The sequence below is a fragment of the Amblyraja radiata genome, chromosome 10 (genome assembly GCF_010909765.2).
Source record: "Amblyraja radiata isolate CabotCenter1 chromosome 10, sAmbRad1.1.pri, whole genome shotgun sequence".
Lineage (NCBI taxonomy): Eukaryota > Metazoa > Chordata > Chondrichthyes > Rajiformes > Rajidae > Amblyraja > Amblyraja radiata.
The window spans coordinates 689074-705825 of record NC_045965.1 but is presented as its reverse complement, the minus strand read 5'-3'; the positions used below and the strand labels follow the sequence as shown (position 1 = coordinate 705825).

Below are 16752 nucleotides of genomic sequence, written 5' to 3'. Positions count from 1 at the left end.
GTGCTGGGGCAGCAGGGCGAAGGCTGCGGACACCAACAGGATAACAAACTCATCAGGAAGGCTGGCTCCGTCCTGGGGGCGGAGTTGGAGTTGGATTCATGGGAGATGGTCTTGGAGGGGAGGATGCTCCTCAAACAGTACAGCTCACCCCCTCCGTGACACACTGGTCAACCAGAGGAGCACCTTCAGCAACAGACTGGTTCCACCAAGATGCAGCACAGAACGCCACAGGAGATCCTTCTTCCCTGTGGCTATCAAACTGTACAACAGTCCTCCCCCTTCTGTCGTGGGGTAGACTGAGACTGACCTCGCCTCCCTTCCCCAATCTTTCCACATCCCCAACTCTTTCCACTCATCACTTTAATTTCATGTTTCATGCACCTCCACGCCAAACATGCCGACTGTGTTATCCCATTCCCTGCACACTTGGGCAATTTTACAGAGGGTCAATTAACCTACAAACCCGCACGTCTTTGGGATGTGGGAGGAAACCAGAGCAAAACACACGCTGTCACAGGGAGAACATGCAAACTCCACTCAGAGACAGCAACCGAGGTCAGGATCGAACCCAGGTCCCTGGCACTGCAAGGCAGCGGCTCTACCCGCTGCACCACTGTGCCGCCCAACAGATCTTGCACACGTTGTTTGCAAACCATTCAAGTCACCAGTGGTGGGTAATAGGTAAACGCTGGCATTAGCAATGACAGCAAAGGAGTCATATTGAGATGAGTCATTGGAATAGCAGGCATAAAGTTTCAGCTGATAACAAACATACATGTAGCCCTGTCCCACAGTACGAGTTCATTCCAAGAGCTCTCCCGAGTTTGCCCTGATTCAAACTCGGAGATTTACGGTAATGGCCACTCGTCGGTACTCGGGGCTCTCGTGGACATTTTTCATCATGTTGAAAAATCTTCACGAGTCTTCCCGTGCTTACCTGCCGTTAGCGAGTCTTCCCGAGTACCTGCCGTTAGCGCTAAGAGACGTCCCCGAGCTCCGACGTACCCGCTATGTTCATTCTCCGTGCTTACCACGAGTTTGATTATTTTTTTTAACTCGGGAGAGCTCTTGGAATGAACTCGTACAGTGGGACAGGGCTAATAGTGTGTAGGAATGAACTGCAGATGCTGGTTTAAACCAAAGATAGTTTGAGTAACTCAGCGGGTCAGACAGCATCTCTAGGGAAAAGGAATCGGTGACGTTTCGGGTCGAGACCCTTCTTCAGGCTGAGAGTCAGGGGAGAGGGGAATGAGAGATATACAGTTATTCCGCTGAGTTACGCCAGCTCTTTGTGTCTAGCAAACAGACATTGTTGGCTTACAAGTGGGTTTCAAATATCAGGCTTCTGAATGGTCCTTCCATTAGCTGGGGTATTGGCCCGATCTTCCAACCTACCTCATTGCAGACGATGCACTTTTTCCCAGGAACTGTTACGCTACAATGCTGAGAAACAATATTCTACACTCTGGTATTTTTCATTTCGCTCCATCTGTTGTACTTGTTTGTATTGATTGTATTCATGCATAACATTACCTGATTTAATTGGATCGCATTCAACCTTTTTAAAGCCCTGTCCCACTTGAACGGAAACCTCTGGAGACCTTGCGCCTCACCCAAGGTTTTCGTGCGGTTCCCGGAGGTTTTGGTCTCTCCCCCTAATTATGAAAAGTGGTTTCCGCGTGGTCGAGGCTTCTTCTATGTTCGTGCGATTATTTAAAAAAAAACAAAACAGGCCTCGACTAAAAATAGGTTGCCGTTTGGTCGAAGCCAGTGGAGTGGGGTCGCTATTTACTTACAGGCAGTCGAAGGCAATCTCCTTCGCTGACCGGCCATTTTGATTGGTTCATTGGAGTTTTCAGCAAAGATCCTGTAAGATCTTTGGTTTTCAGGACCTAGAAGATCCACCGGAAGGTAAAATGCCTGCTAACTTTATTAAACTTCTTAAAACTGTCTCCACTCCTTCTCCCCCCCCCACCTTCTCTCCCCCCTTCTCTCCCCCCTTCTCTCCCCCCTTCTCTCTCCCCTTCTCTGTCATTCTCTCCCCTTCTTTCCCCTTCTCTCCTTTCCCCCCGCGCTCTGTAAAGGGCTTACCGTGCTCCGTTGACCTTCCTCTTCATCGCGCAGACAGCGCTCCTCCGCTGTCCCTGGCCCCCACCTTCAGAGTGTGTGTGTGTGTGTGTGTGTGTGTGTGTGTGTGTGTGTGCGTGTGTGCGTGTGTGCGTGTGTGCGTGTGTGCGTGCGTGCGTGCGTGCGTTAGTAAAGACCCTGTAGGATCCTTGGTCAGTAGATGCAGCTCACGCTTGTGGTCGAGGCTTCCCAGGCGAGTGACCAAAACCTCTGGCGACTCATGGCAACCTTGGGTGAGGCGCAAGGTCACCAGAGGTTTCCGTTCAGGTTTCCTAAGTGGGACAGGGGCAATTGTTTTACTTGTTAGCTTTAGTTTGAGTTTAGTTTATTGTCACGTGTACTGAGGGACAGTGAAAAGCTTTTTGTTACGTGCTATCCAGTCACAGTGTACAGATGCATGATAAAGGGAACATCATTTAGTGCAAGATAATGTCCAGTAAAGTCCAATTAACATAGCCCGAGGTTCTCCAATGAGGTAGATGATAGCTCAGGATCGCTCTCTAGTTGGTGATAAGATGGTTCAGTTGCCTGATAACAGCCGGGAAGAAACTGTCCCTGAATCCGGAATCCATTTTCACATTTCTGTACCTCTTGTCCGATGGGAGAGGGGAGAAGAGGGAGTGGCCGGAGTGAGACTGGTCCTTTGATTATGCTGCTGGCCTTGCCGAGGCAGCGTGAAGTGTAGATGCTTCCAAAACAAAACAAAATAAGCTTTTCACTGTACCACTTGATGATAAAAAATGTAAAGCTGAATGTAAATAGTATGCTACAAACTGTCCAAAAGGGTGTTACCGTTAGATTAATATACCTGACTGCAAACTTGTGTTTCATCCTGAAACAGTAATACTGGAGAGAGACGTAGATATGATGAACTGCAGATACTGGTTTACAAAAAAGACACAAAGTGCTGGAGTAGCTCAACAGATCAGTCCGCATCGCCGGAGATCGTGGATAGACGATGTCTCAGATGGAAGGCCCTCTGACTGATTGTAGCAGGGAAGACAAAGCAGGAAGAAAGTTGGTGTTGGGACGAAGCTTGGGGAGTGATAGGTGGATACAGGTCAGGGGAGGATTAATCTTGACCTATAGCATCATCTGTCTATTTCCTCCAGAGATTCTGCCTGATCCATTGAATTAGTTTAGTTTAGTTTAGTTTAGAGATACAGTGGGGAAACAGGCCCTTCGGCCCACTGTTTCTGCACCGACCAGCGATCCCCACACATTAACACTATCCTACACTAGGGACAATATTTTTACATGCATACCAAGCCAATTAACCAACAAACCTGCACGTCTTTGGAGTGTGGGAGGAATCCTGAGCACCCGTAGAAAAGCCACGCAAGTCACGGGGAGAACGTACAAACTCAGTATAGACAGCACCCGTAGTCAGGATCAAATTTCTCCAGCATTTTGTGACTTGACTTGAGAGAGAGAGTAGACAAAAGTGCTGGAGAAACTCAGCAGGTGCAGCAGCATCTATGGAGCGAAGGAAATAGGCAACGTTTTGAGCCGAAACCCATCTTCTGAACTCAGCGGGTGCAGCAGCATCTATGGAGCGAAGGAAATAGGCAACGTTTCGGGCCAAAACCCTGAAGGGTTTCGGCCCGAAACGTTGCCTATTTCCTTCGCTCCATAGATGCTGCTGCACCCGCTGAGTTTCTCCAGCACTTTTGTCTACCTTCGATTTCCCACCATCTGCAGTTCCTTCTTAAATTACTTGAGAGAGATACTGACGGGAGCTAAATTGGGAGCTGTGTTTACATTCTGTGTTGTTGTAGATTCCACTTCAGGTTACTGTGCGACGTATATTATGTGTTCACAGGGCCCTCAACACAAGCCACCTGAAGGCACTTCACATTGAAATGTTGCCAGGGTACCATGACCCCTACTCAGGCCGCATCCTTACAAGGGGGGAGATCGGCTGCTTCCTCAGCCATTACAACATCTGGAAAGAGGTAAGACGTTGCCTGTGAACTCGCACTCTCACACCTTTCTGCCATTTGGAGATCTGCTTCACGTATATGTGAAGGCGGTAGAGTTGCTGCCTTACAGCGAATGCAGCACCGGAGACCCAGGTTCGATCCCGACTACGGGTGCTGTCTGTATGGAGTTTGTACGTTCTCCCCGTGACCTGCGTGGGGTTTTGGTTTACGGTTCCCTCCCACACTCCAAAGACGTACAGGTTTGTCGGTCAATTGGCTTGTTAAATGTAAAAGTTGTCCCTAGTGTGTGTAGGATAGTGTTAATGTGCGGGGATCGCTGGTTGGCACGGACCCGGTGGGCCGAAGAGACTGCTTCCATGCTTTATCTCTAAACTAAACTAAACTAAATAAGAACTAGTATAAATGGGTGATCGATAGTTAGCGTGGACTTGATGGTTCTAAGGGCCTGTTCCCATGCTGTATCCCTGCATTCCACTCAACTCCACTCAACTCAACTCAACTCCTCAACTCAACTCAACCCAACCAACCCCACAGACAATACTGGAGGTCAACGCCGGTTTTCTGTTTCTGGGAGGAGGCAGGACTACTTGCTGCCCCCTCGTGTTGCCTATTCAATTAAATCCCTGTAACGGTATTGGTAATGGCGAATTCAGTGATGGCAATGTAATTGAATATCAGGGTCAACTCTTTCTTGTTGGGTGTAGGATGGAACTGCGGATGCTGGTTTGTACCAAAGATAGACACAAAAAGCTGGAGTCACTCAGCTGGACAGACAGCATCTCTGAAGAATAGGAATGGGTGACGTTTTGGGTCGAGACCCTTCTTCTGTCTATCGTTCTAGTTGGGGATGGGCATTGCCTTCCACATGGGTTGCAGTGATAGTGTATTACAGTGTGGAAACAAGCCCTTTGGCCCGACTTGCCCATGCTGACCCCCATGTCCCATCTACACTAGTTCTAAACTGTATTTAGCCCATATCACTCTAAACCTATCCTATCCATGTACCTGTCTAAAAGTTTCTTAAACGTTGCAATAATTCCAGCCTCAAGTACCTCCTCCGGCAGCTTGTTCCATTCACCCACCATCCTTTGTGTGAAAATGTTACAGCAGAACTTGTCAAATTTTTATTGTTATTTTCCCTTGGGATCTGTCAAGCAACTTGTAATTGCCTTATCGACCATTATTAGTGTATGTTCTTGGTGGGCAGTGGGCAGGTGCTATAGACCTGCACGGGAAGATAGACGCTCCCGTCCCCACAGGTTTCGGGCAGATGGGGCTCGTCAGCCTGGGAAGGCAGTCCATTTAGGAGAGGGAAAACTCTGATTTAAAACCTCCACTGCCTTGTGGCCATATCCAGTCATGGAAAAGGTTCCAGGAGTAAACCTCAAGAAAATGCGGAGTCGGAGCCCCTGAGGGAGTTTGTCGTTGTCTACAACCTCACTCTGGCAGCTCCTGCAATGGCGCTGGTGCCAAACTTTAACGGCCCTGCTGTTCCTTTAGATCGATCAGCGATGTGGAGAGGGGGACGTGCTGCATGGGCAACAGTCTGTCCTACATATGACATCGCCCAGGCTTGCATCTGACCACGATGCATCACCCATGGTCAGTCATGACTGAGGGGGAGCCTACTATGTTCTTGGTGTTGAATTATACTGTGCTGTGGGTAATTGCTGGGCTACAATAGGTTTTTTACTTGTCTTTAATACCAAGCAATCACGGTGGAAGGAAACTCCACATGTCGTCTGTCTCCACATGTTCCCCCAGGGGATTTCCTGCACGACACAAAATAAGTCCCCAATACAACAATTGCCAGTAGTGGCAACAGTGGAAGAGTTGCTGCTTGTTGTAGGGCAAACAATTGTGGATGTGGATGATCTTAATGTGGTGACAGGGAACAACAGTCAAAGCCTAACGTGCATCCACCATTGTAACTGAAATTTGGATCTAGTTAATGAATTTACACTTGTGGATAATCATCTAATTCTGTTTGTGACCTAATTAAGTCTTTCTGAGTTCCTTTCTGTAATTAAGATCTCGAGTTACTGTTACCTCTTTCAGTTTAGTTTATTACCGAGGTACAGTGAAAAGCTTTTGTTGCTTGTTAACCAGTCAGTGGAAAGACAATACATGATTACAATCGAGCCATTTACAGTGTATAGATACACGATAAGGGAATAACATTTAGTGCAAGGTAAAGCCAGCAAAGTCCAAACAAGGATGGTCCGAGCGTCACCAAAGAGGTAGATAGTAGTTCAGCACTGCTCTCTGGTTGTGGTGGGATGGTTCAGTTGCCTGATAACAGCTGGGAAGAAACTGTCCCTGAATCTGGAGGTGTGCATTTTCACACTTCTAATACCACCCATTAATCAAGTTTCTGAGTAACCTTGTCATCAGAGAATATAAAAAATGTACCAAAGTCACACTTGACACGTCAGTTTTGACTGGTCTCCTTGTGCGCACCAGTTTAATGAATCGCCCGTAACTTCAGACACCAACTCCGCATTTCTATTTTGCTCCTACACTGCCTTGCAGCGCCGGAGACCCAGGTTCGATCCTGACTACGGGTGCTGCCTGTGTGTAGTTTGCACATTCTCCCTGTGACCACGTGGTTTTTCTCCGGGTGCTCCGGTTTCCTTCCACACTCCAAAAACGTATGTGGATTAGCTTCTGTAAATTGTCCCCAGTGTGTAGGATAGAACTTTAGTGTGAGCGGGTCAGTATTGGACTCAGTGGGCCGAAGGGCCTGTTCCCAAGCTGCATCTCTAAACTAAAGTAAACTAAAAAAATAAAGTCACTGAACTAAGGTGGGGCGTTACTCTCTCACAAAAGTATTTTATAACAACTAAGGGGAAAAGATTTAATAGGAATCTGAGGGGTTATGGGCCTGTCCCACTCAGATGACTCTTTAGGCGACTGCCAAGGACTAGTTTAAAAGGAATTCACCTACGACACCTGGCGACAACTTACGTCGACAAGTGGGACAAGCCCATAACGTTTTCACACAAAGAGTGATGGGTGTATGGAACGAGCTACATGAGGAGGCAGGGACTATCGCAAAGTTTAAGAAGCAGACAGATGCATGGATAGGACAGGTTTAGAAGGATGTGGGCCAAACACAGACAGGTGGGACTTGTGCAGCTGGGACATGTTGGCCTGTGTGGGCAAGTTGGGCCGAAGGGCCTGTTTCCACACTGTATCACTCTATGACTCTGTGACTCTCTCAATAATGCATTTAGTGGTCTGTTAACAATAACTATAGCAACAATAACATCAATAATACTGCACAAAAACAACACAAATGCAGTACAACAAACTAAGATTATATTAGCATTTTAGCAAGTTGCCAAGTTAGAATAGTTTATTGTCACGTGTACCGAGGTACGGTGAAATGCTTTTTGTTGCATCCTAAGCATAAAGATACAGCATAAAGGAAATGCTGCTGTAGGAAGAGAAGTTTACAAGAGTGGAGCGATTGTAATGAGAGATCGCAGACTGGGACCAGCACTAACAGGGTCTCCAGGCCTGGGCGCCATCTTGCTGTGTGCTAGTTAGTTAACTGCTGGCCACGGAACAGGCCACTTGTTGTTCTATTTATTGCAGATACAGGCCAACCAGCATTCCGACGTGCCCCAGGGCAAAAAAATACATGATGCGTGGCATTACTTGCTTTCTGTTTAACCTTCAATTTTTCAAAGGCCTTCTTCAGGAATTTGAGGCAAATGTGAGTGGGCATTTCAAAGCTGTACCTCCAGTCACCAACTACGTTGGCCCGATTGGAATCCATTGCCAACATCATTCCTGAGTTGGATTCCCGTCCAAGATCGCTGTTGGGAATTATTAATATCTGACCATCTCCGGTTTACCTATAGGGGATGGCGGGAATGTCACATGTTGAAAGAATGGAGCGGCTGGGCTTGTATACACTGGATTTTAGAAGGATGAGAGGATATCTTATTGAGACATATAAGATTATTAAGGGATTGGACACGCTAGAGGCAGGAAACATGTTCCCGATGTTGGGGGAGTCCAGAACCAAGGGCCACAGTTTAAGAATAAGGGGCGGGCTATTTAGAACGGAGACGAGGAAAAACATTTTCACGGAGAGTTGTGGAATTCTCTGCCTCAGAAGGCAGTGGAGGCTAATTCTCTGGATGCTTTCAAGAGAGAGTTAGATAGAGCTCTTAAAGATAATGGAATCAGGAGATATGGGGAGAAGGCAGGAACGGGGTACTCATTGAGGGTGATCAGCCATGATCACAGTGAATGGCGGTGCTGGCTCGCTGGGTATTGGGAGACGCATCTTAGAAGGAACAGTGTAGGAAGGAACTGCAGATGCTGGTTTAAACTGAAAATGGACATAAAAATGCTGGAGTAACTCAGCGGGCCAGGCAGCATCTCTGGAGAGAAGGAATGGGTGACGTTGTTCACTCGCCAGTCCAGTCCTGTAGTTGACCATCATGCAGTTGACTGAGATACATTAACGATACGATATGATATTGATACCATACCATACAATTTTATTGTACCTGGAGGGACATTGTTCTGCAAACAGTCAAAAGACTCAGTTACAAGGCATTGAAAATGTCGTCACTATAATAATAATTACATTTAAGTGACCAGTTATTGCACGGCACAAATGTTACAAACGTGAAATTAATTTATCGTGGAAAAGTCCAGGGTGAGGAATGTGCAAAGATGGGGGATCAGGGGGGGGGGGGGAGTTAGTCTACCCCACGACAGAAGGGGGAGGAGTTGTACAGTTTGATAGCCACAGGGAAGAAGGATCTCCTGTGGCGTTCTGTGCTGCATCTTGGTGGAACCAGTCTGTTGCTGAAGGTGCTCCTCAGGTTGACCAGTGTGTCATGGAGGGGGTGAGCTGTATTGTCCAAGATGCTTCCCAGTTTGAGGAGCGTCTTGCCCTCCAAGACCACCTCCCGTGAATCCAACTCCGCCCCCAGGACAGAGCCAGCCTTCCTGATGAGATTACCTGCGATGTTCATGACTTCATAGGCCACAGGAAAAGTAGGCCGTTCCGCCCGTCGAGTCTACTCTGCCATTCTGGCCCCTTAAGCCTGCCCCCCAAATTCAATACAATCAGGGCCGATCTGCCCTGTGCCTCATCTCTCCTGTGCCATTTCCCCATAGCCCTCAATTCCCTGATCTTCCAAAACTTTCTCCCTAAGTATAACTTCATATGTCATAGGAGCATATGTAGGTCATTCGGCCCATTGAGTCTACTCCACCATTCAATCATGGCTGATCTATCTTTCCCTCCTAACCCCATTCTCCTGCCTTCTCCCCATAGCCTCAGACACCTGGACTAATCAAGAATCTGTCAATCTCCGCCCTTAAAAATAATCATAATCATAATCATAATAATCAGAATCAGAATTACATTATTAGCCAAGTATGGTTTGCAACATACGAGGAATTTCATTTGCCATACAGTCTAACCAGTAAAAAGCAACAGAACACACAAAATACATAAACATCCACCACAGTGACTCCTCCACATTCCTCACTGTGATGGAAGGCGAAAAAAAGTTCAATCGCTTCACTTCAAATACCCCTTGACTTGGCCTCCACAGCCTTCTGTGGCAATGAATTCCACAGATTCACCACCATCTGGCTAAAGAAATTCCTCCTCATCTCCTTCCTAAAGGAGTGCCCTTGTATTCCGAGGCACAGACTGTAGATTTATAGCAGTAATTCAACTATATCAACAGCCCAAAAGTGCTTCTTTAGGCATCATATCTAATTGACAGTATTCACAGTATACAGGGTGGCGTCACGGTGGTGCAGCGGTAGAGTTGCTGCCTTACAGCGCTGACAGCACCAGAGGCCCGGGTTCAATCCCAACTACGGGTGCTGTCTCTACGGAGTTTGTACGTTCTCCCCGTGACCTGCGTGGGTTTTCTCCGACATCTTCGGTTTCCATCCACATTCCAAAGACGTACAGGTTTGTAGGTTAATTGGCTTGGTGGCCGATTAGGAAAAGGGGAGATGCAACGAGACCTGGGTGTCATGGTACACCAGTCATTGAAAGTAGGCATGCAGGTGCAACAGGCAGTGAAGAAAGCGAATGGTATGTTAGCATTCATAGCAAAAGGATTTGAGTATAGGAGCAGGGAGGTTCTACTGCAGTTGTACAGGGTCTTGGTGAGACCACACCTGGAGTATTGCGTACAGTTTTGGTCTCCTAATCTGAGGAAGGACATTCTTGCCATAGAGGGAGTGCAGAGAAGGTTCACCAGACTGATTCCTGGGATGTCAGAACTTTCATATGAAGAAAGACTGGATAGACTCGGTTTGTACTCGCTAGAATTTAGAAGATTGAGGGGGGATCTTAAAGAAACTTACAAAATTCTTAAGGGGTTGGACAGGCTAGATGCAGGAAGATTGAGATGAGAAAAACATTTTTCACACAGAGAGTGGTGAATCTCTGGAATTCGCTGCCACAGAAGGGAGTTGAGGCCAGTTTATTGGCTATATTTAAGAGGGAGTTAGATGTGGCCCTTGTGGCTAAAGGGATCAGGGGGTATGGAGAGAAGGCAGGTACAGGATACTGAGTTGGATGATCAGGCATGATCATATTGAATGGCGGTGCAGGCTCGAAGGGCCGAATGGCCTACTCCTGCACCTATTTTCTATGTTTCTATGAATGTGTAACTGGTGTTAGACAATGTTAATGTGCGGAGATCGCTGGTCGGTGTGGATTCGGTGGGCCGAGGAGCCTGTTTCCGCACTGTATCTCTACACGGAACTAGACTAAACTATTGGTATCCAGTAGCCTGGGCTATGAAGCAGAAGATACAAGTTTGAATTCCATTTTAGCAGTCATCAAATTTAAATTGAGTTAAAATTCATGTAAATCCAGAATTCAACAATTCTGAGAGAAAGCTGGTTTCAATTATGGTAATCACAAAGCCATTTGATTCACCTTAAACAAAGAACCTTTGTAGCTCATTGGATGGTAGATTCAGATGTAGGATCTGTTTTCTTTAGAAAGCAGAAGGCTGAGGTGAGATGTGATGGAAGTATATACAATAATGAGAGCGTTTAGACAGATGGCTGTGCCCTTTGGCGGAGCGATCAAGAACGAGAGATCGCAAGTGTAAAATAAAAAAGTATTTTACAAGGATGTTGCCAGGACTTAGAAATATACAGGAGTAGGCCATTCGGCCCTTCAAGCCAGTACGGCCATTCAATATGATCATGGCTGATCATCCAGAATCAGTATCCCGTTCCTGCTTTCTCCCCATTCCCCTTGATTCCGTAAGCCCTAAGAGCTATATCTAACATGAGCTATAGGGAGAGGATGGGCAGGCCAGGACTTTATTCCATGGAGCGCAGGAGGTTGAGCGGTGATCTTATGGACGTGTATAAAATAATTCTTCTTCTTATAGAGTCCACGCACAAGCTTAGAAGTTGTTCAGCCAGAGTTGAATACACTTCTCGGCATCTGCTTACAATGGTGTTGGTCTTGTTGCTTCTTGTGCTTCTTGTGCGTGGTGGTGGAAAGATTGGTGGTAACACGTGAACGCTCTTTCCTTGACCCCTATAAAATCATGAAGGGAATAGGTAGAATAAGTGCACAGAGCCTTTCATCCAGAGTAGGGGAATCAACAATCAGGGAACATAGGTTGAAGTTGAGATGGGAAAGATTGAATTGGAACCTGAGGGGCAACTTCAGATTCCTATTAAATCTTTCCCCTCTCACCTTAAACCTCTGTCCTCTGCTTCTTGATTTTTCACTCAGAGGGTGGTGTGTATAAGGAATGAGCTGCCAGAGGAGATGTTTGAGGCAGGTACTATAAAACAGCATTTAAGAGACATTTGGACAGGTACAAGGATAGGAAAGGTTTAGTGGGATATGGGCCAAACACTGGCATACACGTCATACAATGTGGAAACAGGCCCTTCGGCCCAACTTGCCCATGCCCACCAACATGTCCCACCAACATGCCCCACCTGCCTGTATTTGGCTCATATCCCTCTAAACCGGTCCTATCCATGTACCTGGCTAAATGTTTCTTAAAAGCTGTGATAGTACCTGCCTCAACTACCTCCTCTGGCAGCTCATTCCATATATCCACCACCCTTTGCCTGAGGTAAAGGAGTTCCCCTTCAGGTTGCCATTCAGTCTCCCCCCCCACCCCCCCCCCCCCCCCCCCCCCCCCCCCCACCCACCTCACCTTATTCCTATGTCCTCTGGTTCTTGATTTCCATATTCTGGGCAAGAATCTATGCAAATATGTCAGCATTTTTTTATATAGCTAATTTATACATTCATGGAATTCACATGTTTATGTTGGAATATATTTGACGATATTACTAGAACCTCTCACGCCAGTCCATGGCATAATGTCAGACACTAACTCCTCAGTTGTGGGAGATTGACGGCTTGTCCACACACAGGGCTGGCAGCGAGACATGACATGAGTCGATGTATTCCCATCTCAAAGGCTTCCCTATATCCGCCATACAATTAGCTGTCTGTTTTGACAAAATAGCCTCATTCACACATTTTCAGCATTAATGGACCTTGAATTTTACCCTTTACAGTTTGCAAGCCAGGGCAATACCTCTGAGGGCTAAAGGAATTGGATAGTTATATGGACGGGAAAGGAATGGAGGGTTATGGTCTGAGCGCAGGTATATGGGACTAGGGGAGAATACGTGTTCGGCACGGACTATAAGGGTCGAGATGGCCTGTTTCCGTGCTGTAATTGTTATATGGTTATATGGAATCACGGGATATTGGGAAAAAAAGCAGGAACGGGGTACTGATTTTAGATGTTCAGCCATGATCATGTTTTAAACAAGATGGTGTCGCGTGCACAACACGAGGCTCTGCGTCTCTACAGTTTTCTCAAATTAGTAGTATTCTGGTTACTAGTTTCAGTACTTTTCACTCGGTACAGTCGTGAGAACACATCGTATGGCCGACAAGAACTTTTGGATCTCGGTTTTCTCTGTACAGTTAGTACATTAGACGACCTCCAACTACCGCCGGAGATCACCAGGACACCGAGATCTAGCGTGCCAGCTCCTCCGACAGGAAGTGCCCGGAAGCGGCGCAGAGACCGTAAACAAAGACGTGGGAAGCGGGGAGGCTATCGGGCTAGGCGAAAGCTAAACCCTCACCAACCAGCTCTGCCCAGCATTTTCCTCGCCAACGTTCGGTCTCTGGTGAACAAAATGGACGAACTACGGCTGCGGATCACTTCACACAAACGGATTACAGACTGCAACGTCATGATTTTCACAGAAACATGGTTCAACAACAACAACGCCATTGAGCTGGATGGGCGCACTGCCTTCAGGGCCGACAGAACAGCGGAGGACTCCGATAAGACCAAGGGCGGCGGGCTGTGCATTTATGTAAACAACGCATGGTGTACGGACACTGTTATAGCTGGTAGTCACTGCTCTGCTGATCTGGAATAACTGATGATAAAGTGTAGGCCCTTCTATCTGCCCAGAGAATACACATCGACTGTTATCACTGCAGTCTATGTACCTCCGGACACTAATGCCAGGCTAGCTATCAGTAAATAACAAACTGCACATCTAGATGGGGCCTTTATTGTTGCAGGTGATTTCAAAACAACTCCGACCCCAGACGCATGTGGCAAGGCATCAAGTCCATTACCGACTACAATAAAGTTAACCCCCCCTCCTCCCCCCCTCCCCCCCCCCCCAGTCAACGCCTCCATTCCTGACGAGCTAATCTATTTCTATGCTCGCTTTGATCGGGACAATAAAACACCAGCCATCAAAGCTGCCCCACCCCCGAACGAACAACCCCTCAGTCTCTCCACCTCTGCTGTACAAGATGCACTGAGCAAGGTGAATGAGTACAAAGCTGCCGGCCTCGACGGCATCCCCGGGCGTGTGCTCAGGGCATGTGCTGGACAACTATCCCTGGTCTTCACATATCTTCAATCTGTCACTGGCCCAGGGTGTTGTCCCTACATGCCTCAAGACCACAACCATGGTGCCAGTGCCCAAACAGTCAGCTTCAGGGAGTCTCAACGACTTCCGCCCAGTGGCACTCACCACATCATCGCGAAGTGCTTCGAGAGACTGATCCTGGCTCACCTCAAATCCAGCCTCCCTCCCACACTGGACCCCCATCAGTTTGCCTACCGGCCCAACAGGTCTACAGAGGACGCCATATCTGCGGCCCTACACTCTGCCTTGACCCACCTGGACAATAACAACTCCTGGATCAGGTTGTTATTCATCGACTTCAGCTCTGCATTTAATACTGTCATCTCCGCCAGTCTGATCACCAAACTCAGCGGCCTTGGCATCACCACCTCCCTCTGCAACTGGACACTGGATTTCATCACTAACAGACCCCAGTCTGTTAGGATTAACAACCTCACCTCCTCCACTCTGACACTGAACACCGGCCTGCCGCTGTGCTCAGCCTTCTCCTCTACTCCCTCTTCACCCACGACTGCGTCCCTATGCATGGCTCCAACTCCATCATAAAATTCGCTGACGACACCACGGTGGCAGGACTGATCAGTGACAACAACGAATCAGCCTACAGGGAGGAGGTTCAGCACCTGGCAGCTTGGTGTACCAACAACAGCCTTGTCTTCAACACACAGCAGACAAAGGAAATCATTGTGGAATCCGGAAGACCAGAGGTGGCAGACATACCCCCATCCACATAAACGGGACTGAGGTGGAGCGCGTCTCCAACTTCAAATTCCTCGGGGTACACATCTCAGAGGATCTGTTCTGGTCCCTCAACACTGCCAAACTGATTAAAAAGGCGCAGCAGCACCTCTACTTTCTGAGGAGGCTTTGAGAAAGCTCACCTGTCCCCCCAGATCCTGTCCAACTTCTACCGCTGCACCATAGAAAGCATCCTGACCACCTGCTTCACGGTGTGGTACAGCAGCTGCACCACAGCTGACAGGAAGGCACTGCAACGAGCGGTGAAAACCGCCCATCACATCATCGGCGCCCCGCTCCCTGCCATGGCTGCCCTTCACCGCACACGGTGTCTGAGACGGGCTGGCAAAATCATTAAGGACCCCTCACACCCCAACCATGGACTGTTTGCCCTCCTCCCATTAGGGAGGCGGTACAGGAGCATCAGGTCTCGCGCCAGCAGGCTAAGGAACAGCTTCTTCTAAAACACCATTACCCTGCTGAACTCACAGGCCCGATGCTAGCTATCTTTTATACCTTTTTATCTGTATATTTTTATTTGCCTATGTACTAGATTAATTTACCCACATTGTACATATTGTTTTAACCAGTATTTTACTACTTTGCACTCTGATTAGATGCTAAACTGCATTTCGTTGTACCTATACTCGTATTTGTACAATGACAATAAAGTTGAATCTAATCTAATCTAAAATGTTGAATGGCGGTGCTGGCTCGATGAGCCACATGGCCTACTCCTGCACCTATTTTCCTAATTTTCTATGTTTCTATGACACTCTGCATCCTGGTCGCAGAAGCGGAACAGCAAACATCCATCACAAGCGCTCCACTCTTTCAAACCGCTAGCCCAACAGCAGCCTTTCTTACTCTAAGCTACCTATACACTGCGGACGGCTTGATTGTAATCATGGAAAGGGATAGCATGTAACAGGAAAGCTTTTCATTGTAACTTGGTACACATTACAATAATCTAAACTAAACTAAAGGATTGTGTAGGTCTCGACCCGAAATGTCACCCATCCCTTCTCTCCAGAGATGCTGCCTGGCCCGCTGAGTTACCCCAGCATTCTGTGTCTATCTTAAACTAAAATTATTCAGTTATCGGGCAACTGAACCATCCTGCCCCAACCAGAGAGCAGTGCTGAACTACTATCTACCTCATTGGTGACCCTCGGACTATCCTTGATCGGACTTTGCTGGCTTTACCTTGCACTAAACGTTATTCCCTTACCATGTATCTATACACTGAGAATGGCTTGATTGTAATCATGTATGGTCCTTCTGCTGATTGGATAGCACGCAACAAAAAAGCTTTTCACTGTACCTCGGTACACGCAACAATAAACTAAACTAAACTAAACTAATAGAGATACAGAAGTTTAAAAACACAAACCACAGATTCAGGGACAGTTTCTTCAAGTTCAAGTTCAAGTGAGTTTATTGTCATGTGTCCCTGTATAGGACAATGAAATTCTTGCTTTGCTTAAGCACACAGAAAATAGTAGGCATTTACTACAAAACAGATAAATGTGTCCATATACCATGATATAAATATATACACACATGAATAAATAAACTGGTAAAGTGCAAATAACAGAAAGTGGTTATTAATAATCAGAGTTCTGTCCGAGCCAGGTTTAATAGCCTGATGGCTGTGGGGAAGTAGCCATTCCTGAACCTGGTTGTTGCAGTCTTCAGGCTCCTGTACCTTCTACCTGAAGGTAGCAGGGAGATTAGTGTGTGGCCAGGGTGGTGTGGGTCTTTGATGATACTGCCAGCCTTTTTGAGGCAGCGACTGCGATAAATCCCCTCGATGGAAGGAAGGTCAGAGCCGATGATGGACTGGGCAGTGTCCCAACTGCTATCAAGCAGCTGAACCATCCTCTCACCAACTAGTCCATACCTCCCATCTACCTCATTGGAGACCTTTGATCTATCTTTCATGGGACTGTATCTTCCCCTAAGCATTATAGCCTGTATCCAGTAT

At 47.2% G+C, this 16752-nt stretch overlaps 1 protein-coding gene across 1 annotated transcript in view; it reads left to right on the top strand.

Moving 5' to 3' along the window:
• The window catches only part of colgalt2 (collagen beta(1-O)galactosyltransferase 2), a gene marked incomplete at its 5' end in the record, with an annotated part of 78161 nt that overhangs the window by 49029 nt on the left and 12380 nt on the right, over nucleotides 1-16752 (top strand). The window contains one exon of the mRNA XM_033029119.1: nucleotides 3950-4082. Within this exon, the coding sequence (XP_032885010.1) occupies nucleotides 3950-4082 (133 nt within the window). The remainder of the gene's footprint in view (nucleotides 1-3949; nucleotides 4083-16752) is intronic.